Below are 27,938 nucleotides of genomic sequence, written 5' to 3'. Positions count from 1 at the left end.
ACCCCTTAAATGCCAAGTCATTTCTACTGTGTTTTTATCCAATTGTAGCATGAAACAGCTAATTTCTATGTATTCTTTCTGTCAGGAGAGGATCAATTCATGATCATTTGCTTTAATGTTAACCTCTCTTGTTTCAAAACCACGGCCACGTAAAACAAATTCCATGCGTTTCCTTTGACTATAATACTGACCTGTGTAGGTAGCTAATAACCAGATATTTAGTAGCCCACTCAACTTTTGTGTTTTTCAGTGACATCCATTACATTAAGTATGTGCTCCTGAACAAGCACTTCTAAATTTCTTGCGGCTTTAAGTCAGGCTCCCAGAACACAAGACAAATAAATTATTTGGCATCTTGTTTACTTTTTCACTTTATTTTGTTTATTCCCTCAGTCAACTTTCTTTTTTATTTTTAGAGCTTTTGAGCTGCAGGCCACCATGAGGCCTCCCCTCAGTCTCCTCTGCTCTGGACTGAACAAAGTAAGGGACCTCAGATGCTCCTCGTATGTCTTCCCCTCTAGACCCTTCACCGTCTTTGCGGCCCTTCTTCAGACACTCCATGGTAGTTTTATGTCCTTCTGATACTGTGGCACCGAAACTGCACACAACACCTGAGGTGAGGCCGCACAGTGCAGAGCACAATCCCTTCCCTCAACTGGCTGGCAGTGCTGGGCCTGAGGCACCCCAGGGCAGGGTCAGCTGTCCTGGCTGCCAGGGCACACTTAATTCAAATTCAACTTGCTGTCAACCAGAACCCTCAGATCCCTTTCCACTGAGCTGCTCCCCAGCCTCTCATACCACAGTCTGTATTTACAGCCAAGGTTGCCCCGTCCCAGGTGCAGAATCCAGCATGGAGCAACCCTGGTACAGACTGGGGGGTGAGGGGAAAAAAAAGAACTGGAGTTTCATTGTTTTCCCAATAAGCCAACTTACAAGAGGTAAGGTAGGGCAAGTTTCACTTGTAATACTATTTTTATGCCTTAAAACCACACAACTATTGCATTTGCCAAGGATCAAATGTTGATTTATTTAAATACTTCAGCATCTAGGACTTGGCTTTAGATATTTGAAAATAACTTACATATATTATTTGTAAGGAGTGAAAAATCAACAAACACATGAACATTTTTGAGATTCCAATGTCCATACACAATTTCAATAACATTATTCACATTTATAGCTTTGCATCTGACTACTGATATTCTTAACATGTCTCCTGTCCCGAAAGAAAGAAAATGGAGGCTTGTGTGTTATGCCCAGAAAGTTAACAGATTCATGCAAAAACAGATTCAGGAGGAAAAAAAAAAAAAAAAAAAGTTTATCAGCTCAGAATTCTCTATGGAAATGGTCTTAGTTCATAGACTTTATAGACTTAGTTCATAGACTACCTTTGGTACCTGCTATCTGTTACCACCTGAGACATCACCTCATTTGTCTCAAATCACTTAGTAGCTTTGGTCCTGTTATGAATAACTTCAGAGGATGGTGCAGTGCTGTCCTGGTATGACACATAGCTCAGCACTAAGCACAGCTTTGAACTCTGGGGAGACAGATTGTCAGATTTTGCTTGGTACTGACTTCTAGGGTTTGTACTCTCTGCGTGCTCTGATAAAATCTGAGACCTTGATTCCATTATTCACCCGATGCCTTTAAAAAACGAGGTGAGAATGCAGTATTTCTGTAAAACTGTATAGCAGGATCAACATAGTGCTATACTGTAACAGAGGCGCTTGTGTATGCATAAGCGGGAGTGTTCTGAGCTGGGCAAGCTAAATCACACCCTTTCCCTCTTAATGTTTTGTGACTGTGATACTAAAGTGATTTTAGTGCATGAAAGTCATAGCTTCGAAAAAGCAAACCATGCAGCTCTGATAGCTTCATGTTTACCTTGGTTTAGTGCATTTTTATCATTTGTACTCTGAATCAAAAGAAAGTCCCACCACAACTGCCATAATGGATGGCATAGAAACGCAAATAGAAGGTTTCACAGGAGACCTGTCAGCAAGCACAGGGCTGGAGATGCGTGGAATTATCATCTGGCAAACAACCTTAACATCATATGGAAGGGATGAAGAGAGGTTTCAGAAGCCACAATTGCCTTCTTCCATATTCCATTCGTCTTTCTCAGGGCTGACATAAATAAAAGACAATAATGCTAGAAGCTACAGGGATTTGTATAAGATTTAAAAAAGTACCTTACTTGGGATTAATTGAATAGGAATGATAAAAATTCAAATTATAAACAATATATGTTACATTCAAATATAATTACAGAAGAAGTATGACTTGCCAACAAGCATAACAAATGGTGTTATATATCAGCAAAGCAGACTAGAAATGGACCATCAATTTTTTTAGCCTAGGTGCCAAAGTTGGTTGTTTCTTTTCTTTTTCATGACAGTTATTTCATCTTCCATTTTGGGCAGCTAATTAGGACTGGTTTCACATTCTGTGTGCCAAACTGAAAAATGTTCAAGAGATTGAATGTAGTTCTTCACTGTCCTTTTATTTCATGACATATGCTGGTGGGTGCAATTGTCCAGCTGTGCGATGGGCATCTGAACGATGTGGAGAGCAGGCAGTGGGTGCAGGAGGCTCTCTGTATGCTGAAGAGCAGAGCTGCAGTTTGCTGTGCCAGCAGGAACTGCTGAGGCCAGTCCTGGGCAACCTGTGTTTGGTGGCCCTGCTTGAGCAGAGGGATGGACCAGGAGACTTCCAGAGGCCAACATCAACAATTCTGTGACTCTGATAGATCAGCCTGCAGGGTTGGGCCGTGGCTCAAAGGATTTTCTAAATATCAGTTGTTTTTAATTTCACCTTATGAATTCCTTAAATAAGTTCTACTGTGCAAAAAAAATGATGTGGTTTATGGGGCCACACTTGATACTTCTAGGCAAGCAGTGGACACTATGGGAATGTGTTTTCCCCAAATATAGATTAGCATTGAAAATACTGATTCTGCAAAAGGGTAATGAATGTGGTATATCACCAAAGGAAATTTTCTCACAAAACTTAAATGACTGAAAATTTTCATTTTTTCCATTTGGTACCATATATATGCTGGGAATTATGCATTAGAATAGTCTAATGCTAATTCTACAATGATTCAAAGAATATCTATCGGTATTAACTATATGTTTTTTATTTTGGCTAAGAATTTAATAATATTATTAGAAGTGCATTATGGTTTCTACTTCCCAACTCAGGTTTTGAATCTTGCAAATATTTGGTTTGATTTTTGTTAAATTTGTCAATTTATTTGTTAGGATTCTGATGGGATTTAATAGTTTTCATTTCACTTTTGCAATTATCTAATACTTAGCACTTATCTACTGATAAATATTTGTTCATAAGGTGCTTTATAGTTTCAAAATGTTACTCAATAACTGTTAACAGATGTTTTTTGTTATAAATTGTAAAACAGAGGATGACAAGTGGTTTATAAAACAAGAACAAATTTGTAGACATCAAACTGATGCATAGGACGATTGTTAGTGCTTTAGTTTAACTGAGGATACAGGGAGGACTTCAGGTTATAAAAAATGCTCCAGATAGGACGTGTCAAGGTGCAACTCTCAATGTCAAGGTGCAGATCTATTTGCTCTTGGCTTCTGTAGGTTCCATGTCTATGTCCAGGTCTGACAGTGCACAGAGAAAGAGCAGTTGAACGCATTTTGTTGTTTTAACTGTAACAGAGAACAAAAATGTGTAGCTGAGACAAAGTTATAATATCTTAGACATATATGTCAATTTTGAAGTATTGGAAAGACTACACAGATATTAGGAAAATCTTAAAAGAATAACGAATTGTATTAAACATATGTAATGAATAGATTAATGCAAAATAATAATAATAAAAAATAATTATACACTAAGTCTCTCTTATTTGGACCAATATTTCCATCAGACTGTCAGATTGACATCTGAGTTTAAAATGAATATAGATATTAAAGTTTTGCTTTTCAAGACCGACTGAACTTGAAGGGTAGAATCTAGCCTTCAGGCCATTTCATAATTTAGGAAAATGTATGGACTCTTCTGACTCAGATATTCCACTCCGTGAGGAGGAAGTGAAACAATGGCGTCCTGGTATTTCTGCCTTCCAAGATATCAAACTGTATGCGTTTATTCTTCACAATCCTAGAGGACTGTTATTGAGCCAACATTTTGAAATGGCTCAACACCATCAATGACCATATTACATCCACATATTGGACTGGTTTGTGCAATTATGCATAGCTTTGTTTTCAGGGCCATGTGAAGAAGCAAATGATCTCAGACAAGCTGTGCACAGCGTAGCAAAACTTAATAGGGAAAAAAGAATTTAGCAAAAATTGTTCTTTCTTCTGATCAAGAATTCAGGATTCTGGCACAGTGACTAAGACAAGATGGTATCTCTTACCAGAAAGCCACTGCAGACATCTAGGCCTTCTTTCAAAAGGCAGGTGGACTCCCAAATAATATGCAGGAATGCCTGAGAGGGCAATACCAATGCCAATAAGGGAATTGATTGTGTCACTGTAGAGAGGAACTATGACCAGGAAAAGGGAACATAAACAGTATATGATAGGGAAGAAGAGGTTCAGCTGTGGAAACAAAAATAAATAAATGAATCAACATTTAATAAAAGAAACAGTAAATATTCTACTGGAAAACATAATGTCAAGCTTTACAGATTAAAATTAGACAAGTCAATAGTAAAAATATAAATACTGACTACGTGACTACTATGTGCTGTCTATATCTTTTGAATGGTTACAGTCACATAAGTACAATTATGCTAGTGCATGCTGCTGAGAGCCTCTTGTTTGGTACAAGCCTGTGTATCTGACCATTTGGGAGTTTTCAGACCTGTACAAGCACAGCTCCCTTCCACATTAGTAAGAGACAAATCTTTGAAAGCAGTATTTTAAAATTAATAATAACGTAATGGGTAATTTTCCCTCTAAATTCAATCACAAATTTTTAATTGTAAATTTGAAATAGAAGAAACTCAGCTGGGCTTTCAGTCACCATTTTGATTCTACAAAACCTAATGGCTGATTTACAACCATTTTGCTGGGGTACTTAGCAATTATATCACAAATAAGGGAAATTGCAATAACTTCTTTATGGAATTCATTTTCACTAGAATGTTTTTCAGTGGCTGCAGTAATAAGCCTGCCTCAAGATGGCATTTGAATACTAGATGAAATCTGGAGAGTTTACTGGTAGAAATATTTATATTTCCTTATAAAAGTTAAAAATGGAGTAGGTGTTTAGCATACTTAACTCCTTTGTTTGAACCATGTTTTTTATAATCAGGATATTGCATTTAAACAGAAAAAAAAAGTGCTGGTAAAGAGAGCATGGGAGGTTAGGAAGACAGAGTAACAAGGAAGAAATATTTAGAAAGGCTTGAAAAGATGTGGTGTTCATCTGGATTTTTCATAATTTTGCTGCATTGCTGCAGGGCTGAGATGCAGGTCATGAAACTAGGAGAGTGCAGTGAAACAGGAGCCAGCATGTAGCTTTTTGTGCCTGGGGAAAGCTTTGGGTGCCCATCCCTGCTTCCCTGGGTTCCTGGATTAAACTAGAAACATACTGTATGTGTGTTTTATTTTTGTGCTGGCTCCCTTTCCTAACTGTTAGCCAGATGCCCTTCTGCAGGCAGTTATTAAGCTAGCATCTCACTGCCTATGACCTATGCAGCAGGAGGACTGAATGCCTATTATTCAAGCTTTTGAACTTCTGCATGAGCAGAATTTGGGCTGTTTATGGGCTTTGGAGGGATTCTTGCTGAATTTTTAAGTTTGAGCAGAGTGTGAACTTCCCTGAGCCCCCATCACATATTGAGTTTCCCTGTAAACAAAACCTAAAGGATCAAGAATGGGCCAAGAACCCCAAATATTTATTTAGTCTATTTATACTGAAAAGTCAGATTACATTTTCATGAAAAGAAAAAAGATAAACTGAAAATATCATTTCAACCTTACAAAGTAGCAGAACAAATGTTCTTGTGAAAACTCAGATAAGTTTTGCTCCTTTATTTCTTATCTTGTATGCTAACAGGATTTCTATGGCTGAAATAAATAGCCTATAACATAACTGGTAATGTTATGGTTCTGGTAGTATGGGTAACATAAACATGTGCATTAGCTGGCTGTTGCAGCTTATTTCCTCTCATTTACTTACTTTAATAGGCCGTGGCCTATGTGGCTGAGTATATCGCAGATATATTAGCCCTGCGATAGACAGACCCACAAAGAGCCAGTAGTTGAAACAGTAGTAGTTAATGAGGAGGAAGACATCTTCCACGAGGAGATATAGCAAAGTCATTAAGCCCTAGAGATAATAAAAAGAAAGACTTCTTAATGGGAAAATAAATACATCATCTATAATAAAGAGGTACTAAAGTTGTAAAAGGACCTGTTTCAAACACATTTAGCTATTTAGCATCTTTGTCGGCCACATGTACAGTGGGATTGAGTACACCCTCAGAAAGATTCCCGATAACACCAAGCTGTGTGGTGCTGGAGAGGATTGCTAAGAACCCTTCTGTAGGCAACAGCTTACTTTGCTCTTCTGGTTGTCTTTAGTTTGAAAACTAGCTTTTAATTTAATTTCTCTTTTGGAGGCACTCACAGTGCACTCATAGATTGAAACCGTTAGAGTAAATTCTGTGGTATGCAGGTGTGCTATATACTCTGCATGGCAAGGATAAAATGAAACCTAAAATAGAAATTCAATGCCTGCTTTTACAAAAACAAGGAACAGAAGTATACAGTCTTCTTCTGATGCACAGAAAAAAAAATCCACTGGGAAAAAGGGGAATGGTGGTGTACTACAGGAGTACACACAGCTCATCACACTAGTGCAAATAGAATTTGTCCAAGAAGAGTATCCATAACGAGACAATAACTATTAATAAACTATCTGGTGTCAAACAGGACCTGTATGATGCTGTATGTAACACAGGGTAAGGGGAGATACCAAATAAAATACACGTTCAAATAAAAAGCAATAAAACTCTCTTGAATGATTTCACTTTCTCTGCTTGTATGCACAAGCATCCTCCCCATCCCCCCCATTTTAATCTACTAGATTTATGGATTATTTATTAAAATCATTTGCACTAATTCTGTGGGCTACACTCCCTTGCTTTTTTGTCCTGACATTTATTTGTATTGTGAGAGCAGGAAAATGTAAATATGGGTATAGGCATCCAACAATAGGAATTTAAATTGAAATGCTTTAGCCCAAGTGTTTCTACAGCCCTAGAAAATCAGCCTATAGGAGGGTCTGAGAGATCTTTCTATCATTTTCTTCTCCCATGGACACTCTGAAGACTCACATAAAGACTTAATTCCTGTCTACGTGTTACAAAGTTAGACAATCTTTTAGCAGGGCTTCTGCTGTTAATTTTGATTACTTGCAAAGAGTGCACATAATGTGAAACAGGCAATTCTCTTTCCACTGAAGAAAACCCACCAGAAAAAATAACACCTCCTACCTCTACCCTCAATGAATTTTAGAAATCCTGACCAGTTGAGGAAGAACTCCCCACCCACCTCAAGAGAAAGCAGGGAGGATGTGGAGCAGTTCCCAGGGCTCCATCCCCAGTGCTGCATCCCCAACAAACCACACCAGGCACTGGGCCAGGCTTTCACTTACATTAAAGAGAAGAGCAGGGACTGGTGTGAAACACTTTATGTGAATCAAGCTCAGACTGTCTGGGAGGTGTCCTTCTCTGGCTCCAACATAAAAAAGCCTAAAAGAAGACAAAACCAAAACCACCACCAAAAACAAACACAGACACAAGCACACAAAACCCAGACAGTTAGCTGAGGAATATGTTATTGCTTTTCGACAAAGACAACATTATTTTTTTACTCTATTGTAAATGCTGCTTTTTTCTCCTGTGCCTTTAGTTTATCAGCTGGTGCTGATCACCAACTGCTGGCACAAGATAACATGCCAGATTATAACAACCCCTACAGAATAAATGAACAATTCACCATGGCAAAAAATGTCACTTTTATAATGCAAATAATTCAGATTAATAGCAAATGATTCACACAGAATCACAGAATCACAGAATTTCTAGGTTGGAAGAGACCTCAAGATCATCGAGTCCAACCTCTGACCTAACGCTAGCAGTCCCCACTAAACCATATCCCTAAGCTCTACATCTAAAATATATCTTATATTTCATACCTAGATGCTGCAATTATTGAAGAGTTTAACCCACTGTAGCAGGACATGGCCACAGCTATAGGAATTATCCACTTAGCATAACTAAGGGTTTCACTGCCAAACGTCTGCAATGGAAAAAGAAAACAATAGTGAGGCCCATTACATTAAACATATGGACAATCCTGGGAAGCTCTTATGAGAACACAGCAGCCTAAATATAGTGTCACAGCCATTGCTTTTCTCTAACGCTGGCAATGACTTGGAAAATTAGAAATTGGATAAAATGATCAATATAAAAATGAAAATGACAGATAAATTAAAAAAGGATTTTGGAAAAATCAAGCTGAAAGCAACTTAATGGATGAAGATGTATTGATTACAATGTAATCTGACAAATCCTGGTTTCATTAATCCATGATTTATAATTGCACTTTTGTATAAAATATTGAAAAGTTTTTTTTTAAAAAAACATTTCACTGCATATTTTTGTGTTGAAAATATTGCTGCAGTCCTACAGCACTCAAAGTCACCCGATGTACATTAGAATTAAAACCAAAAAAAAAAAAACAACCAACCAACCAAAGAAACAAAAAAAAAACCCACACCCAAATCCTGGTTCTTAAATTACCAAAATTTTCCAAAGCTCTTTCTCTGCTTGGCTTTAGTGAAAACATCTTTTATAGTGAATATTGTTATGTGCAGGATTTACAAAGTATAAAAGAGTATTTTAAAAGAGCAGATGAACCTTATATGCAACTTCTAATATACCAGGACTCCTATACATACACACATACAAATTAAAACAAAGCAAAAATCATCAATGTGGAAATACTTCAATTGTTTTGCTAATAAGTATGCTACCTGAGATTTTTCCACAGGGGAAAAGTATGGAGCTTACTTACATACAGTAACTTTTGTTTTTATCATTTTAGTTAACTTACGACAGCCACTGCATCACTTGTGAGGAGAGCTGACATGTCCAGCACTACATAGTATGCTATATTAGTCATCAAGTAGATAATAGTCACAATAGGCATGGAAATTGCAATAGAAAGTGGTAAATTCCTGCAAAAGGAAAATGGCAAAATTATTCCACATTTTTTCAATAAAAAATTGTTCCCAAATTCAAACATTTCTAAATGTATACCTCCATCACTTTTGTGCAATCCAACATTTTTTAATCATGAGGTTACAAAATAAAGTGCAGCCATGTGTAGAACAATTCCATAAGCAGCTTAGTTGGCTGGTTGTGGGTCTGTCACAAATTTTAGAGAAAAATTGTGCATTTGTAGCTGAAAACTATAAACTGTTTTTTATATAAAGCAGTGTAAGAGAGCACTTAAGCAATGAGATTAATATACATGCTTAGGTGTTTTATTGATCGTAGTATTTTTTCCTAACTCATAACCTTTGTATGTCCCAAAACAAGGTGGACTATATCAGTGGGGTGGACATCCCTACAGAGAGGAGCAGGTGGCATTTCCAGTGCTACTGTAGACTTTTTTCATTTCTTGGTTAACATTTCATCTTTAGCAAATTTAAACAGTTAAGCTGTATTTCACATGATAAAACAGTCATAAACTTGACACAGTCTTACTCTATTAGTGGCAAAAGCAGCCCTGGAAAATAAAGTAATGGCTTTGTCTGACAAAGTAATTGACAAAAGTAATCTGACAAAATAAAGTAATTGCTTTGTCTGACAAGTGGGAGGTTTTAGAAGGCTGGGTGGACCCACACTTTTCTCTGCTTTCAGCAGAAATTTATTCTCGTCCTGCTTTAAAAATTCTGCCCGAAAGTGTAAGGTGTAAAATACGTACGTGTAGGAAAATGATTTATTCGTGTGATACAGTTGGTGAGAGATTACTATAATCCATAAGAGTTCTTGCACTTACTAGTACTTTTGGAAATAAGAGTTTTTGTAGAGAAAATGGTTGGAATAACTTCCATCAGAAACAAATAGAAAGCAGCTTGTCCTACCGTTGCCTGCCTTAGCAGAACACTTTCCTGTGCTCTGAAAGCAGAACATGCATTTACCTCTCAGGATTCTTCATTTCCTCGGTGACATAATTCAGGGTGTCCCACCCCGAGTAGGAAAAGAGGGCAGAGTATAGAGCCAGCGCGATCATTCCTGGGTCTGTTGCTGAGCCCTCGAAGGGAGCTTTCAGGTTTTCTGTTTCTCCTGTACAAAGAGCAGATACAATTTACCTATTACTCGTCAAAGGTTAGGACCTAGAAAGACCCTATACTAAACGTCTCACCTGCCCCCCAAATAAAACCCATTCAATGCTTGTTTCATTACTATACCTCAAAGTTGCATTTTTACTTGACAGATAGGAGAGGCATACAGACATTCAGACAGCAACAGGGAGACAGCAGAACATGTTTCCCCATGCTTGTTATTAGGACGTTACTTGTGAAATTCTACCAGAACTCACAGCTTCCCCTGCCTGGCACTGACCCCAAGGAGGGTGATGTGCTGAAGTGGCATTACACCCTCTCAGCCAGGGAGAAATGGTTTGGAAACCCAATTTTAATTCTCGAATCTGTCTCACATTTCCTCCTCTCCTAACCATGCCTTTATTGTCACCAGAGGAATTGTGACCAGTGGAGTGAGAACTTCTTGGGACACCATTCTCAGTAGGATGCTCTCTCCCACAAAGCAGTTCCCTAAAATTAAGAGAAGACACAGGAAAATCTTTTCTTTCACAATTGTCCTCTAGTTTAGATCAATCAGATGAGACAACAACCTGCATAAAGCTGCAAAATAGAAGAAATGTTCATGAAACTGCATGAATCTTCACTGCAGTGCTGAAAAGAGGAAGAAAGGCCTGTCTGAATTTGCAGAGGAAAGCGAACTATCTAACATAAATGGAAGTGGGTTTAGGTATTAAGGAAGACAGAAATACACTGAAACCTCTATTAGGGAAGAAAGTAAGGTCTTTCCTATAAAATGAAGCAACTTCACCATGTGGTTAAACTAAGGAATATACTGATACCACAAAAGCAATGCAATTGTTGAAGAACAGTAAATAGCAGTTTTTCACATTCATAAAAGTCTTTTTCTCTGGAGAATGCAAGAATCAAGGAAAGTGAACCTACACTACCCAAACGTGCTTCAGCAACATGGCTGAAGAAAATGGCAGGAAGGAACAAATAAAGGAAAAAATCCAATAGGATCAAGAAAAGCTTTCTAACTGTCAAACCTACTCAAAATTAGATACATTCACACTTTTTTTTTTTTTTAAAAAAAAAAAGAGGCATATCTGAGCACATCAGAAGGAGTATGGCAAGGCTAAAATGTGACAATTGTTCTTTCCATTGAATCATAGCATCACAGACTGAAGCAGCTGTTGAGTTTAAAAGAGGGCATTGACCTGGTCACAACTTCCTCCAGAAGTCTAGATCATTTCTCCTGCCAGTCCTTGCTGTATTTAAACGCCTGGTTCTGTTCAGACAAAGTAGAGATGAGACCTTTACCACTATTACAAGCCCTCAGCATTTTGCACTCCTTGCAGGATGGCTTCCTCTCTGCCTTTTTCCCTCCTGACCCCAGGTAACAACGTAAAGGAACCAACCTCAGGACTGCATTTATTTATTCAGATTTCTTTAGGCTTGAACAAATGTATGACAACTGACATGCACCACTATAGCTAAAGAAATAAAACAAAAACAAACAAAAAAACACAACACCCTCCCTAAGTCTGGTGTAGCTTTACAGTATAATAACTGGAGCCAAGGAAAGGAGAAGGCCAGAAAATATAGGAAAACAAGCTCTCTTGTTAGGTTTTACAAGCTAGTTTCTGCAGAAGAAAAAGACAATTCCTAAACCAAAGAGGGAAAACCATCTCTGTTTTAACTGAATAAAGACACAATGGCTATTTAGGGATTTCTTGGGAAAGGAAAATGAAAAAGAAACCTTAGTAACTAAGCAACAGAGTTGGAAGAGACTTCACTGCACCAGAGCCCAAACTAATAAAATCAAATCTGTTGTCATATGCAAAAATCAGAAGTAGCACTGGAATAAACGATCATTTTGCTGTTATGCAAATACAGTTCAGCCCAGTTACTGCTCATAAAAGATGGCTCATCCATCCTGTGATGCCTTACGATACCACAGTGATTCACAGGAGAGCAGTATTACAGCATTGTCCCCTGTTTCTAGGAATGAGCACACCCTCTCACCACTGACTAGGGGCTCATTCCTGTAGCTGAAGAAAAGAGCAAGTTCCTTCTTCCTCTGATATCTGCTATGCTGCAGTGCCCCAGAAGAAGGAGCAACACTAGTCTACTAACTTTCACTAGCATGAGACAGAGACACTGAGGCTAACTTTAATCTGGTTAACACCAAACTGATGTTAATTCAACTGCTATCTGCTATTCAGCCTTGCAGTGTAGGACTTGGTGTGCACTGGTTTGCCACAATAAGGACAGAAGAATAATTAAACCACTGGTGCTTAGTGAGCCATAAAATTTCTCTAATCTTCCTATGACAGACAACTTTTTCTGAATAAATAATACTTTGTATACAAGTCTTATAGCGTCTGATCCTCCTGCGTGGATTCTGAAATTCATGTATGGTTCATTTTTAAGAATTTGCATAAAGTAAAAATATTCTTACCTTTACCAATTTTGTAAAGGCCAACAGCTATCACCAAGATAAGAGCCATAACTTTCGCATACGTGAAAACATCTTGTACGCGAGTTCCCCACTTCACATTCACACAATTAATAAATGTTAAGGAACCTGTAGAGAAATGTAATATGTATGAGAGGAGCACAGTATGTTTGGCATCACTATTTCAAATGTTCCTTACAGAGAGCACTTTTCTTTCAAGAAATACAACAGAATCAAATGCCAACATTCCAGGACCACCTAGATTTATGAAGATGAATGAAATACCTGTGATGCTTACTCCAAGACAAGAGATAGGAAGAAATTACCAAATTTTGAATTTTAGGATAATCCCTGTTCCTTTTAAATAATCTATAAACCTTTAAATTTTCTTAAAATTAACAGGGTTGCTCACATGTAGATGTGATTTCTTTACATCCATTTTTTGCACTGAAGTTCTCCTTGAATCAGACTGAAATTCTCCTGAAGCTCTCCTTGCTGATTCAAGCTCTAGTTACATAAAGAGTAAGGACAGCTTTTGCACCAAGGGGTTTGGATGCTCTTTGCAGGACACTGAGCTCAAAATGAAAATGCTCAAAATGAAAACCACTTAGAAGCCTTTCTTTATAGTGAGGAAATTAGCATCCAACTGCAGATGCTCATAGGACTTTTGTCTTCATTGTCACAAGCAGCTCTACATATTTGACTGGGTGTCCAGCCAGCTGTCAAAGTAATGATGCACCTAACTCTTTATGGAATCAGGACCTGATTTGTCCTTAGTATTCCGTATTAACATATCAACATTGTGCAATAGGAACAAAATTTTATTTTTATTCTGGTGTTAAAAACCCCAAGAGGTCATATAATAATTGTTCCTACTCCGTGTCAGGTTTGAATATAAGTTAAACATGCCTGTAAATAAAGGACTGCTGAAAATCTTGCTCTAGTAAATGTGGCATAGACATTGAAATATGTTTTATGCTCTGTAATTAAAAAAAAAATATCTCTTTTCAAGGATTTAACAACATATGTCTCATTTAAAAATAAAGTAATATATACCAGTAAGTGCTAGAATTGGAGCAAGTATTTCTAAAAAAGCATAGAATATGTGTTGACTGAAGTTTTTAATACTGAACATTTATGCATCTTTCATGATGCTATAAAGTGCTATTTGAAACACAGCAAAGGATACATTTACTTCATATGTATGTAACACAACATGTATTATGTGCTTCAGTGTCATTAAATTCAAGGCAGCAGTATCTTTCCATAAGATTCCCAGTAAATCATACAATGTACAGATGTAAATGTTCTCTGCACTGTCTTGGTGAGGTGCCAGCTAAATCTACTGCTCCCAAGCCTTATCAAAATTGTTCAAGCTAGTAATAAGCTTGCTATCTGACACTGCATATCACAGTCAATATAATAAACTGTAATTTTCCCAGCAGTCTGGGCTGCTACCCAAAATGCTGGTTGTAGGCCTGGTCAGCTAATTTTCTGTATGAGAAAGCAGCAGCTGCCAGCCACACCTGGTGCATGAGCTCATGGAAATCAGAGGTACTAGAGTACACTGCGGATGATTCACATGAAGACTACAGCAGGAATAACTAATAAAAAAAAAAAAAAAAAAGGGGGAAGAAAAAAAGGCTTGAAGAAACATCAGTATTTGAAGACTGGTTTTCTTAAGTGACTTCAAGAGAGGCATGTAGAACACTGGGAAAATTAATTTTGGTCTAATAAATAAATGCTTTCCTGTGCAAGTGGAGACTTTCAGCTGATAAAAGTTTTTTTTGGAAAAGGGTTAGTTGCCTTTTAGAGTGTGGAGTGGCCACGATGGTCTCAAGTTATATCATGGAGCCTTCTTCAGAAGTGAACTTCTTCTGTACCATGCTGGTGAGAGTCGGGGCTACAGAGAGAACATCTTTGCAGAACTGTCAGTATACATTATACTAACTTTAAATTACCCATCCCTTTAGAAGTTTTTGTTGCTATACAATTTAAGCCATTTAAAAAAAAGATCATACTATAGCATAGTGGGGAAGGGAAGGGAAGGGAAGGGAAGGGAAGGGAAGGGAAGGGAAGGGAAGGGAAGGGAAGGGAAGGGAAGGGAAGGGAAGGGAAGGGAAGGGAAGGGAAGGGAAGGGAAGGGAAGGGAAGGGAAGGGAAGGGAAGGGAAGGGAAGGGAAGGGAAGGGAAGGGAAGGGAAGGGAAGGGAAGGGAAGGGAAGGGAAGAATGACCTATCTTGACAAATTTTATGGAAAAGAATTTGAATACTGTCCATCTACTGGAGGATAGACTTGTTAACACTTATCCCTGAGGAGTATGTGGTCGCTACTCAATTTTTCCTGAGACAAAACTCATATTAGGCAGAATATTTTTTAATTTCATCTTAAATGATTTGCAAGATATAGGGGAGAGAGGACATAGACCATGCATGGGCTGCAAATTAGACCCATGATTCACAGAGATATGTTTAATCGGCAACCACAATTTCCCTCAATTTGTTGGAATTCTCCTCTTCCTTCTAATAATCTCAGCCTCAAATAAAATACAAAACAAAAAGCATATGAGTTCCTCAGAATATGTTCTATGGAGGCAATAATTATTTTCATGAAAAATAAAGGCATAAAAATTCTGAAAAATATCCCTGTGCACCTACAATTATATATATATATTTTTCTAGCAATCATAACTTTACTTACAAATACAAGCAGCTGCAATCAACCTAACTGCATCATATGGTGGCTCGCAATGAGGAAAAATTGGTTGAACAATATAGTTAGCAAATGTGATTGCTATCACGGCCTGAGTTGTTGGTTCGATAATTAGCAAAGAAGACCACAGTCTGATGAAGGCCACAAAGGCACCAAATGCTTCCAGGATGTAGGCATAGCTGGCTCCAGATTTAACAATGGATGTTCCCAATTCAGCATAACACAAAGCTCCAAACAGTGAAAACATTCCGCCAAGAGCCCAGATGATTAGAGAGAGTCCGTAGGAAGCACTGTACATTAAAACCCCTCTGGGAGATACAAATATCCCAGAGCCAATCATGTTCCCGACAATTAAAGAAACTCCATTTAGTAATGTAATTTCTTTTTTCATCTGCATTTTATCACTTGTGTCTGCCATATCGTCCATTTCAGCTTTTCCAGTCTTGGATTTGGATTTTTTATTGCAGCATATTCGCCAGGGTGCCGGCATCTTCAACTACCATTACCTGGAAACAAGAGGAGAGGACATCTTTGGTAAAGCATGTGGCATCAGAGACATGAGTAAGATAATTACTGTACAAGACACAAATGGTACAAAGAACAACTGTTTTGCCTGCTTTCATCTTGTAGTCCAGGAACCACATACTAGTGGATCTTCGTACCTTTCACCCTTGCGTACCTTTTTAATGGATGAATGAGAGGTCACTGTCCTTGGTCACAGATCCTGTAACTTTCCTTTCTTCATTTCACATTCCTGAAATTGAACTCTGAGTTCACCTTTGTCATCTGTATTGACTTGTAAGTCTACATGATGCTACTGAATTAATCTTAGGGAAGAAAGAGATACCCTTCCTATGGAAACATCCTCTAATAGAACTGAAGTGTCCCACACAGGTATACCTCTCCCTAAATTATGCTGATATCCCAGGAAGAACTTTGTTTCATTATTCATATATATATATATATACATATATATATAAATCAAATCATATACATCTGAAAATTGTCTACTGAAGAACACAGGAAAAAGAAAAAAATATATACTCAAAAGCTCCAGCTTCAGGTGGTTAATGTTAATGTGAGGATGAGGAAAAGAGCTTTAGCTGTTTGTTCCAAGAGATGAGATTACGGCTGCAGTGAATAATGCATCTTGTTTAGTTATTAACCTCACTTGACTTCTGGGCGAAAGCCACTCGCATGCACAGGGATTGAATTTTGAACACCCTGTTCCTGGAACACGTTCATACAAGGGAGCCCAATATAACATGTTTGTGAGAGCTTCCAGCACCACTGCTCGCAGGGCAAGATCCAAATGCAGCAGGAGCTGGGGAAAACTACCCAACTGTGTAGTTGCAGAGATAAATCAGCCTCGTGCACACATCACACCCCTCAGGCACTGCAGTGGTGAGGGATGCGATGGGGAAGGGAAATGTAGCAGCCTGGATGGCAGTGATTGTCCCCTGACTACAGACATTCTTGGGTCAGGCTTACTCATACCAATGCTTGCTTAGAACAATGACCTTTTTTTGGTGCCTGCCTCAAGAGAAATTAAATTCTCTCTCCTTTTCCCTCCCTCACTACAAAGCACTTCCAAAGAAAACTTCCTCAAAATCCTATGAGATAAAGCAAAGCTGTGTGTGTAGTGCAGAACAAAACTCTTCCACATGACACTGGCTGAAAACATTTGATTGCAAATATGTTGTTAAACTGTGGATCAATAACCATTAAAAAAAATAATCCTAAACCTGAAAATTTTTCTTTCCTTTGTAATGTATGTCTGTTGTAGCAGCCCTGAATAATTTATAATGATGCATTCCTTTATAGCTTTTTTTGGGGGGCAACTCCTTTGCCCCATCCCTGGAGGTGTTCAAGACTAGGTAGGATGAGGCCCTGGGAAACCTGATGTAATGGGTGGCATCCCTGCCCTTGGCTGTCACTGCATTTGAATATTTATCTGGATATATATCTGATACATATTTTAATATATCTTTGAGATCCCTTCCAACCCAAGCCATTCTGTGACTCTATGAACTCAGTCTCCTAGTTGATCAAATAACTAATGAGGCCTGATGAGGATTAAAGATTAAAAGATGTCAAACTCTCTTTAAAGATTAAATGCTTTCCTCATCCCAAATGTACTTCTTTAACCGCAGAAGCACTGGGGGAACAATGAAGTAAAATTAAATATTAATTTTTGCCATAGGTGTTCAAGCATGACAGCTGAGTCTTCCACCCTGTGCTGACCTTTTCTTCACACACAGGTGGTTCCTTTTACTTTTCACTTTGTCCCTCGAAGAACAAAAAACATCACCTTGGTCTGGGGGAGAAATTTCAGGCATCAAATACACCAGTCATGTGTTTCCCTTAAAATTCCTAATGAGCATACCCAGTTTCTTACCACTGACACAAGTTTTATGATGTTGGGAAAAAAGAAAGAAGGGAAAAGGAGAGAAGAGAGATGGGGGTGGAAAGGAGAGGAGAGTTAATATTTCCAGAAGCTCCTGTCTCTGTTTCTGTTCTCCATGGCTACACAAGATGTTGGCAGGAGCCCTGTCCTGTGACTGCAGCTGTCTGGACAGCCCATCAGGACAGCAACACACTGGAACTTCAGGCAGAGCTTGGTTTAACTCTTAAAATCCACAATTTGGCAGCATACTTGGTATAAAATTACATTGTGCTTTTTCTGCCTGATCTGGGCTTTTTTATATGCATTTTTTTTTTTTTCCTGGCTCATTCACAGCTCTGGGTCTGAGCCAAAATGCACAAGTGTGGGCACAGCTCAAAGGGAGTCAGAATTTGAAATGCAGCTGTTCCTGAGATGATCTGAACGTGGAGCTATGCAAGCAGAGTGATCAAACCAGCGGCTATCTGTTTTCCTTAAATGAAGTCTCATTGATAATTGAGATAAAGTTGTTTGCCTGTAAAGTAAGACACATAATGCAATTGATAGGTTGTCAGTAGTACAGGTAACTTACGTGCATGATATCAAACCTGAACTTTGATGCTTAGTTAAAGATTAAATTATTTTTTTCAGTAACAATGTTCTGCATATTTTTCTTCTCTTGTGCTAGCAAAAGATTATTTCAGATCTCTAAAAATGTGTAACCAGAGCTGTGCAGGGAAATATTTATTTCATAAATAAGTGACCTTGGATAAAAACATTTTGAAAGAAAAAAATTAGAACAAGAAAAAGTTCAAACTTCTGTACTTTGGGAAATGCTACATTAGCAAAACTTTTAACCAGACACTGAGTTAAGTTTACAAATAGGAGCAGCCTGAGAATCAAAGGATAAGAGATTCATTTTCCATATTGAAGAGGTGTGAATGTGCTTGAGCTCCCCAATTTATGTCAGCTGAAACTCTGCAAGAAAGTAGCTCCCTAAGGACAAAGCCTTTTGGGGAGCCTTGCTCCCTCCCTGCTCCAAGTCGCAGTATTCCCACTAGATTTGACAGTGCACTAGTCTCATTCAGTAGGGTCATGATATTGAAGTTTTTCCCTCTTTCTTTCCTTCTTTAGGACTATGTCTTCCTTAAATAAACAAGGTTTTACTTAGGACTCATACTAGTTCCCAGCAAGATATTAAGAAAATTAGGAACCGTTTTCCTGTACAAATGTTCCTGCAGAATAGCAGAACTACGACGCTTGTCACAAGTGCAAAGATTTTACTGCTGTTACAATCCAGAGAATGGCAAAAACATTTGAAAGGGTGCCATGGTCTATTGCCATGGTCTAATCCTTTCCCATATTTATAGCTTCTGTTATTTTATTCCTACCAACCCTGACCCACAGTCTTGTCTTTTGCCTTGCCATACTATCATTAATGTCACTTCACCTTCATGTGTCATGTACTCTTCAGCCTGTTGTCTCCCCCTCTTGGGACCATCATTACTGCTTCTGCCTTGAACTGCTGAGCAGAAAAGCTTACATTAAGACTCACGGGTCAAATACGATTCTGTTCACTGTCACTTAGGCATCTCTGTAGGTGATATTTCAAGGCACATAATCCAAGCAAAAGCCAGTACTACCTAATGTCTGGGAGGGCTTTCATGATGGGGACACCTATCACAGCTATACCAAGTTGACTTCTTACATGGGGTGGCCATATTCAGTTGCAAAAACCTTCATTATAATAGGCAACAAATCCTTACAGTAAATTATTTAGCAGACAGGAAATCAGAATGGCTTCCTAAAAGTGCCATTCTGAGATTTAATGTATGCAGTAATTAAAAAAGGGAGGTTCTTTCCATTCTGGCATTCCTCTTTAACATGGCAGAAAGTGCAAAGACTAACTTCATTGCAATAAGAAAACTTTATGACATCGAAAATGTATGTACAGGTATTTCAGTCACTCTTGTGTTTGACATCTGAAATGCAGGGCATAAAGGCTTCATGGCATGAGGGGAAGTCCATACTTTATGAGTCCCTATGGACTGTGGAAATTAGAGGCTCAGACAGGTATGAGCATGCTGATGCGCCTCAGAGGCTTCATCAGGCAAGTGAAACAGCTGCAAACACTTGCTTGTGCCTTGGCTGGCAAATCATCTCCACCACAGAACTCTAAAATCCTGTTTGCATACAGGTCCTGTTCTTTCTTAGGGGCAAATTGAAGAAAATTTTCCCCTTGGAGAGGAAGTAAAAAGCCTTGAGCACAAATAGGCATGATGGCCCTGAATTGTTTGCAGTCTCATGTAAAGGAGCACAACAACTATCTGTACAAAAAGCAGCAGAAAGGAAATTGTAGACTGTCAGCTGGGAAGTTAAGAAAAATGATACCATAAAGAGATAATTGTCAACAGACAATTTTTAATTTTTTTTTTTCACCTCAAGTCACCACCAGAATTCATGTAAAAGTGAAGAAGGAAGGGACAGTTTACTACAGCTTACTAATAGTTGAGAACCAAAGCTGAACTAAAGCCAATTCTTCCATAAATTACATAAATTAGCTCAGGACTGGTTTGGCAGGGTAGGATTTTCTCAAACACTTCCCCATCCTTCAGGGATCTACAGCCTAATGAGTGACTGCCTCCTTTTTGAGGAGATAATTAACCTTTGCCAAATGATTGAGCAAGGCTTGGTCAGGTGTTATGGAAGTGTGACGTCTAAAGGACCGCTCACAGAGACTTCCAGAGGGACTGAGCTGCATTAGGCTGCTTTGAAATTCCCAGCTTTTAGTTCAAGAAATACTAGTAGATAGCTTAGAGGATCTTTTTGATGGCCAACATAGTTCCCCTTAACAGATTCCCTTACAAAAGGAGGGCATTTAGAAGGTCATATCCTATCAACAATGCTGGAAACATGCTAGGCATCAAATTTACTACTTAATGCTATTTCAAATAACTTCACAGTCTTTAAAGTACTTGATTATCTACTGCCATGTAATTTCTCAATAATGAAAGTCTGCTATGCTATCAATAAACACAGAAAATTCAAACCAGGCAATAAAACTGAAAAAAAAGAAAAAAAAAAAGGTTTCCTAGTTTTCAGTTAGATAATGAATGATGTTAAAGATATCTAAAAACAAAATCTAGAATATTTTAAATATGTCTGCATTATAAGCCAATATTTGTGTAGAAAGACATTAAAAAAATTGTGAGAAGTCTCAGTATCTTCTTCAAGTACATTCTGGCTATTTTTTTCCTGTGTGTAGTAGAACAATCAAAAATGAGGAAAACAAAACAAAATAACATCAAAAATACAGAATATATTAAAAAAACAACCAATCAAATGAAAAACAACAACAACAACAACCAACATATACCTTTATATTAATAGCTACTATGGAAGGAAATCAGATGAGCCTGAAGTTTTCATCATGACCAAAAATGTGTGGATCAAACTTCAAAACACTGTTCCTAGGCATGAACTTCAGCAAATCTTAAAGGGAATATTAATGATAAATAATACTGTCGAACATTTTCCAGTGTGAGGGAAGATGAAGCAAACAAAACAACATTATGCATTAAGAAGGAACAGCATGAAATAAAACAGCAATTGAAAAAAAAATCACTTTGATCTCCTCTGAAGAAAACATCCCACTCAGTAGGAAGTGATCAGCTTTCCTTTTGTTTTTTAAATTTTATGTTTATAAAAATATTTGATGAATTAATGCTTCAAATGCTCCAGCCACATTAGCATGCTCAGAGGCTGATTTTCCCAGATGAGGAACCTGCTCCACCCCCAGTACTCCATTCCCACCCCAAAGCAAGGCACAGAGGATATTTGAGAGAGAAGCTACTCTAGTCCAAATCTAAGGGAGAGATGAAAAGAGAAAGTGGCAGCTTACACGTTTGCTTCCTTCATCAGAGAGGCTACTGTAATTGAGTAGGGACTGCCTACCGCTGCTCTACATAAGCACACATCTGTTTCACCAGGACAGCGTAGTTATTTCTAGTATGAATAGCCTCTTCTCTCACTCTCAGTTTATCCCTGAGCTGCTATTTTTATTATGGTATTACGTGAATGCTAAAATCAATGAGAGCTTTCAAGAAAGAAGATCCCAGACTCTCCTGGAACGTGGTTTCTCCAAACAACCTCAACTGAGGTCATTAGCAGGCAGAAGACAGCTCACAGATCAGCTGCTCTCTATTCCTTAGAAAGTCGTGACAGAAATAAGACAACAGGGAAGGTGAAAAACCAACCAACCAACCCAAATAAAAACAAAACCCCTTCACCCACATGCCACTGAAGACAAGAACAAGTTTCCCAGACATTAAGAGTAAGTGAATGTAATCTAATTCCCTCCTGTTAATTTAGAAAGGCACAATGAGACATGTTTCTAACACCGTGCAAAAAGAATACATTTATTCTTCTTGGATGAGTTGGCAAAATAGAAGTATATTCAGAGGAGTAATCATAGTTAATTGAAAAACCTATGTATTATTTCATTTCAAACAACTTAATGTTTACCTGTGCACTTTTTGTTATATTTTCTTCTATTCTATTCAGTATTAAATTATTTAACAACTCTGTTATTTTTCTTAACCACAAAGTTAGGTATCTGTGGACTTTCTGTAAGATTTCTGTAATAATTTCTGACAAGATGCATGATACATAAAACATGCTGATCTGGTATAAAGATCTTATTTAAATTAAATAAGCTTTAAAAAAGGGTAAAAAAATAAGCAAAGACAGAAATAACTTACCCAATGTATTCACCTTTGTCTTCTGAAAAAATATATTGCTCTCCCTTTGAAGTACTTTTGGAAGAAAGGAGCCAGTATGATATGCAGCACAGTATCTACCAAAATAAGTAAAACCTCAGAAAATAAAGTCTTCTGGGCAGATCATATAGTTAATGAATGCAAGAACACTAACCTGGGATTTTTGTTTTCCATGAACAACAAGACCAATAGTAAGGCATGGATTTGTATTCTTGTGTCAAAGGGCATTTGGAATGAGCTGATCCGGCAAATCAAGAGTCTTCAGTCGCTGGACTGAGTTGAAGCACCAGATAACAGGACTTAATAAGAATGGGCTACTAATCCAGAGAGGAAAGTGAACTAATTGAATTCAAACACAGACATCCCTCCAGTCAGCCCCGGTAATCCCACTGGAAAATGAGCAGGAGAGCTGCATCGTGTTGCATGTTCCATTCTGTAACCCACAGTGACACAAAGGAAAAATACTAACAACCCAAATCTTTCTATCCTAGGTCAGTGCTCCTCCTATTTCTTCCTTTTAAAGTAACATCTTGTAAAAACATGCTTTCAGGGATGGTTTTTTTTTTTTTTCAGAGACCTGAGAGAGGTCTGCAGTTAATGTTTACATGGAAATGGCTGCTTTCTTTTTTTAAACACTATTAAACACAGGTACACGTTAAGTATTATGAATAAACAGCCTCCAAGTGATTTTATTTGAAGTTATTTATCCCTGAAAGCTCTCTTAGCCTGCATGGAAAGATTGCACAACTTCAGCTGCCTGCAAGCCTCTGGTTATGTATATTATAATATATCAAAACACATTTTGGCAACAGAACTGTTTTGCAGGCATGTTATTCTCTGCTGGGAGAGCAGAGAGGCTGAGTGCCACATTCTTTAACCAGAGCCTCTGTCATTTTAAACTGTTTTTTGCTCCCATCTGGGCAGTATTAACAGACTATAGCCTAAAAAGTAGGGCTGCAATCCTGTTTTCAAGAATGTATAGTTACTTTCACTCTGAAATTTGAACTTGTCATGCTTCTCAGTTTGGGCACTGTACTGTTTTTTTTTTTTTTTTTTTTTTTTTTTTTTTTTTTTTTTGTGCTACTTTGAGGGCCTCTGTCATCAGGCATTTGTCCCTTCTTAGAGCTGGCGAGCACCTTTACATTGTTCATATACCCACCACTTGAGCCAGCTTCAGTCCACTGCTTTAGTTCAGTAGAGGCTGCATGTTGGAATATGAAACAAAATGTTTTCTTCATTAATGCTTCCCGTATTATTATTGGCCTTATTTGACATTTCCCACAAATTTAGAGCAACAGCACACAGCTTAGCATTGTGCAATCACTAAGCATGCAGCCTGCATGAAAAACATTTTTTTCTTGAACATTGCCTCTGTGGACATAAATTCTAGGTCCTTTGCTAAGGAGGATTACCCTTACCTTGCATTTTAAGTAAGCGATAGATAACATAAAGGAAGTCACATTCACTTCTTTGTAACATTTTTCTTATTCATTTTTACAGCCAGGCAGACTATGACTAGTCCTTCAGCAATGAGGGTTCCCCTGTGCCAATTTACTGCACGTAGCAATTCTTTTCTGTGTTGTAGCTACGCATATACACAGTTGCTTGTGGAGCAGCAAAGGGAAGTACACTTGCCTGAAAAGGCTGTAACATCCTCTGGTTTCTTGCTTACACTTCTATTTCTGCTCAGGAAGGCTCTACACTGCAAGCAAGAACACTCCAGCTATTTCTAGAGCCCTCTTCATTCATACCACTGCCCTGATGCAGTTAACAGCACAGCCAAGCCACTGCCAACTCCTCTTCTTCCTCCTATTTCCTACTTCTGTGCCCTTCCTTCTATTCCCACGAAACATCTTGGTGTTTCAGGCAGTGTAGATCCCCACAGTCCTTGTCTACAACAGATGCACTTACAGTTAACCCCAATTGGAAAGATGCAGCTGAATGTCTTCTGCCATTAGCTGCCATTAACAAAGCAACATCTGGCCAATATTTGTATTGACCTGGTAAACAGATCTTTATATAAAGTTCACACAGGACAAAGCATAGTGTGCAGAGTACTGTCAAATGCATTAACTCAAAGGGTGGGAGCAGAACATGAGGATCAGCAAACTCTGTGGCTGGTCAGAATTGTATCAGAGAATCACAGAATGGGTCAGTTTGGAACGGTCTTTAAAGATATCCAATTCCCACACCCCCTGCCATACAGGGATGCCACCCACTAGATCAGGTTGCTCAAGGCCCCATCTGGCCTGGCCTTGAACACTTCCAGGGATGGGGCATCCACAGCTACTCAGGGCAACCTGTTCCAGTGCCTCACCACCCTCACAGTAAAGAATTTCCTTCTATTGTCTAGTCTAAATCTCCCCTCTTTTAGTTTAAGACCATTCCCTTTTGCCCCATCATTATCTACCTGAGTAATGAGTCCTTCTCCCATCTTTTTTATAAGACCCATTAAAGCATGGAAAGGTCACAATGAGGTCTCCTCAGAGCCTTCTCTTCTTCAGGCTGAACAGTCCCAGCTCTCTCACCCTTTCTTTGTACGAGAGGTGCTCCAGCCCCTTGATCATCTTTGTGGCCTTCCTCTGGATCCATTCTAACAGATCCTTCTTGTGCTGTGGGCCCCAGACCTGGACACAGCACTCCAAGTGGGGACTCACAAGGGCAGAGCAGAGGGGCACAATCACCTCCCTTGACCTGCTGGCCACCCCTCTGTTGATGCAGTCCCAGATGCAGTTGGCCTTCTGGGCTACGAGCATGCACTGCTGGCTCATGCCAAGCTTTTGGTCCACCAGAACCCCATGTCCTTCTCTGCACGGCTGCTCTCAATAAGATCTTCTCCCAGACTGTACTCATGTCCGGGATTGCTCCAACCCAGGTGCAGCACTTGTTGCGCACCTGGACTTGTTGAACTTCTTTAGGTTCACATGGGCCCACTTCTCAAGTTTGTCCAGGTCCTTTTGGCATCCCTTCCTTCTGTTGTATCAACTGCCCCACTCAGCTTGGCGTCATCTGCAAACTTGCTGAGAGTACACTCAGTCCCAAGGTCTCAGTCATCGATGAATATATTGAAAAGCACCTGTCCCAAGGCAGACCCCTGAGGGACACTGCTCATCACTGGCCTCCACCTGGACATAGAACCATTGACCACCGCTCTCTGGGTGTGGCCACCAAGCCAATTCGTTATCCACCAGATGGTCCTTCCTACAAATCCGTATCTCTCCAATTGAGAGATTAGGACGTCACATGGACCACGGCAAAGGCCTTACAGTCTGTTAACGATTCAGCAACATATTCAGGACTGAGCTCTGGGCTCTGGTTGGGGTTGCTCCTCATTGTATGGGTGCAACAGCTTATATAAAGCTTATATAAACTATTTAAAATTAAAAAAAAAAAACACTTTATATATTTTTTTTTTATTAATCATGAAGACCAGATGGATTCTGGGTGCTGTGAATGAAGACAAGTATAGTAAAGATGATAAAAAGTAACCGAAGAGGACATTAGGAAAAGGTTTTAATCGAGAAGGTGGTTGGGCACTGGAACAGATTCCCTAGGACAGTGGTCACAGCCTGCAGTCTGCTGGAGTTCAAGAAGCACTTGGACAACACTCTCAGACACATGGTCTGATTTTTGTGTGGTCCTGTGTGGAGCCAGGAGTTGGACTTGATGACATTCTTGGGTCTCTTCAATTTCATGATAGTCCATGATTCTAAGAACACAAATTATTCATTAGAATTAAAACTGAAGATGACTGCAGACAGTTGAAGCAGTTACAATAGTAATGGGCTAGGTGCTAAAAAAGTACATGAAATATATAATGGTAAGAAGTACAAAATAATTTGTCTTTTGTTTCCTTCCTTTCCAATGTGCGTATAAAAAGGCTGTCCAAGAACTAGTACTACTCAGAGGAAAGCTCTCATTGTCAGTAAGAATAGCATTCTGAAACAGCAGCAGCATTCCTCCTTGCGAGTGAAAGCTGAAAAAGCTCTTAGGAATTACTAGTGAAGAGGTAAGGAGTGCACAGAATACTGTTGTTCAATGGCAGAGCATGTGTGTGTGTTTGTGTGTGTAAATCAATCAATCAGCTAGTTTTTCAAACAGCAGTCTTCCTGAGCGCTTGCAACCATTTTACGCACAGACCTGGGTCCCACTGAGCACGACTGTAGCAAACACACCAGACTTGGATTTCCTGAAGAAGCTGTGCGTGAACTGCATGACTGTGCCTGGCTCTTGGGCCATCCCTGTACATGCTGCTGCAGTCAAAATCAGTGCTGTGTTCCAGCTGCACAGAAACTCTGTTCCTCTTTCATACTATGGGAATTAAACAACAGACTCATCAGAGGCAGACTTTGACTTATTAACTTTCATGTCTAATCGTCACTTCCATACACCCTTCAAACACCCTGCATGGCTTGGGCACACAGACTTCACCTCCCTTTCCCCATGCCTACCCCAAAGCTTTCTCCCTACCCTTCTGTATCCCTCTAGTCCAGAGTGCGGCTGCCCCCTCCTCTACCTCGCTCTTGATGAAATCTGCACATGCGTAACGTGTCAGAGAAGGCAGGTTGATGGATCCTACTTCCTCAGGGAGGAGGCCTCATGGTCCAAGGAAAGAGGAGGGAGATAAAAAACGGCTCAGTAAGTGGCCTCAGGGCTTCTTTGGAGTGCTGAGCTTTGGCCAGAACAACACTCACAAACCTATAGATGCACATACATTTAGGATTGGGGGTAGAAAATTACTTTTTCTGCAGCTGTGTCACCTCCAGGTGATTGCACACGAAGGGGGCAGCCCACAGTGATTACAGGAGCATGACAGCCCCATTCCTCAACCTAATGCTGTAGGCCAGACCTATTGTTGTTATTATTAACTGACTCCAACCCTATTCCCTACTGACAGGCAAGGGGCAGAAGCAGGAAGAGACCTCGGAAAGCAGTAGGACACTCGTTTCACTCAGCTGGGTGTCCTACCTGTTGGTCCTCATCTTCCATGTCTAACATTTCCTCTGCACTATGAAGAGATTGGAGGGAAAGCAGCTAATGCAGGTGGTTGGCAGTACCCGGAATGGCTTTAGGATCTGTCCCATCCTTCCAGGGCTCCATCCATACATCAGCAATGTTGAATCAGCAGCTCCCCAGGTGCTGACAGAAAAGCTGCTGCAGGCATACAGGAAAGCTGCAGAGCATGTCAGAGCATAGGTGCAAGAGTAGTACCAAGAAGAAGTAGGAGCAAAAATCACAAATTCGGAACAGAGCCTGCCAGCTTGCACACAGACAG

General features: G+C 39.2%; 1 protein-coding gene across 2 annotated transcripts; it reads right to left on the bottom strand.

Moving 5' to 3' along the window:
* On the bottom strand, positions 1-23,591 carry LOC311430924 (Y+L amino acid transporter 2-like). Of its 2 annotated transcripts, XM_084507886.1 has the most exons (11): positions 22,818-23,588; positions 22,646-22,740; positions 15,491-16,008; positions 12,794-12,919; positions 10,210-10,354; positions 9,117-9,240; positions 8,197-8,300; positions 7,654-7,750; positions 6,175-6,324; positions 4,403-4,586; positions 1-3,686 (listed from the first exon to the last, which is right to left on the bottom strand). In XM_084507886.1, the coding sequence occupies exons 3-11, from the start codon at positions 15,990-15,992 to the stop codon at positions 3,595-3,597; spliced, it is 1,524 nt and encodes a 507-aa protein (XP_084364012.1). In that variant the 5' UTR covers positions 15,993-16,008; positions 22,646-22,740; positions 22,818-23,588; the 3' UTR covers positions 1-3,594. The 2 variants fall into 2 exon arrangements, with proteins under 2 accessions (XP_084364012.1, XP_084364013.1); XM_084507887.1 differs by lacking the exon at positions 22,646-22,740 and having other exon boundaries at positions 22,818-23,591.
* Positions 23,592-27,938: the final 4,347 nt, after the last annotated feature.

The sequence above is a fragment of the Aythya ferina genome, assembly GCF_964211825.1.
Source record: "Aythya ferina genome assembly, chromosome: 2".
NCBI lineage: Eukaryota > Metazoa > Chordata > Aves > Anseriformes > Anatidae > Aythya > Aythya ferina.
Note: the sequence above shows the minus strand (reverse complement) of the source record. Positions and strands in the feature narration are given on the sequence as shown.

Bases quoted from the DNA above. Each gene is read 5' to 3' on its own strand.
- LOC311430924 (XM_084507887.1), bottom strand. From the start codon at position 15,992: ATGCCGGCACCCTGGCGAATATGCTGCAATAAAAAATCCAAATCCAAG. The intron at 7,751-8,196 runs GTATGAAATATA...GTCTTCTTTTAG, and splicing joins TCAATAATTGCAGCATCTAG to GCTTTTTTATGTTGGAGCCA. The intron at 3,687-4,402 runs GTAAGAGATACC...TCTCTGTTACAG, and splicing joins ATGTCTGCAGTGGCTTTCTG to TTAAAACAACAAAATGCGTT.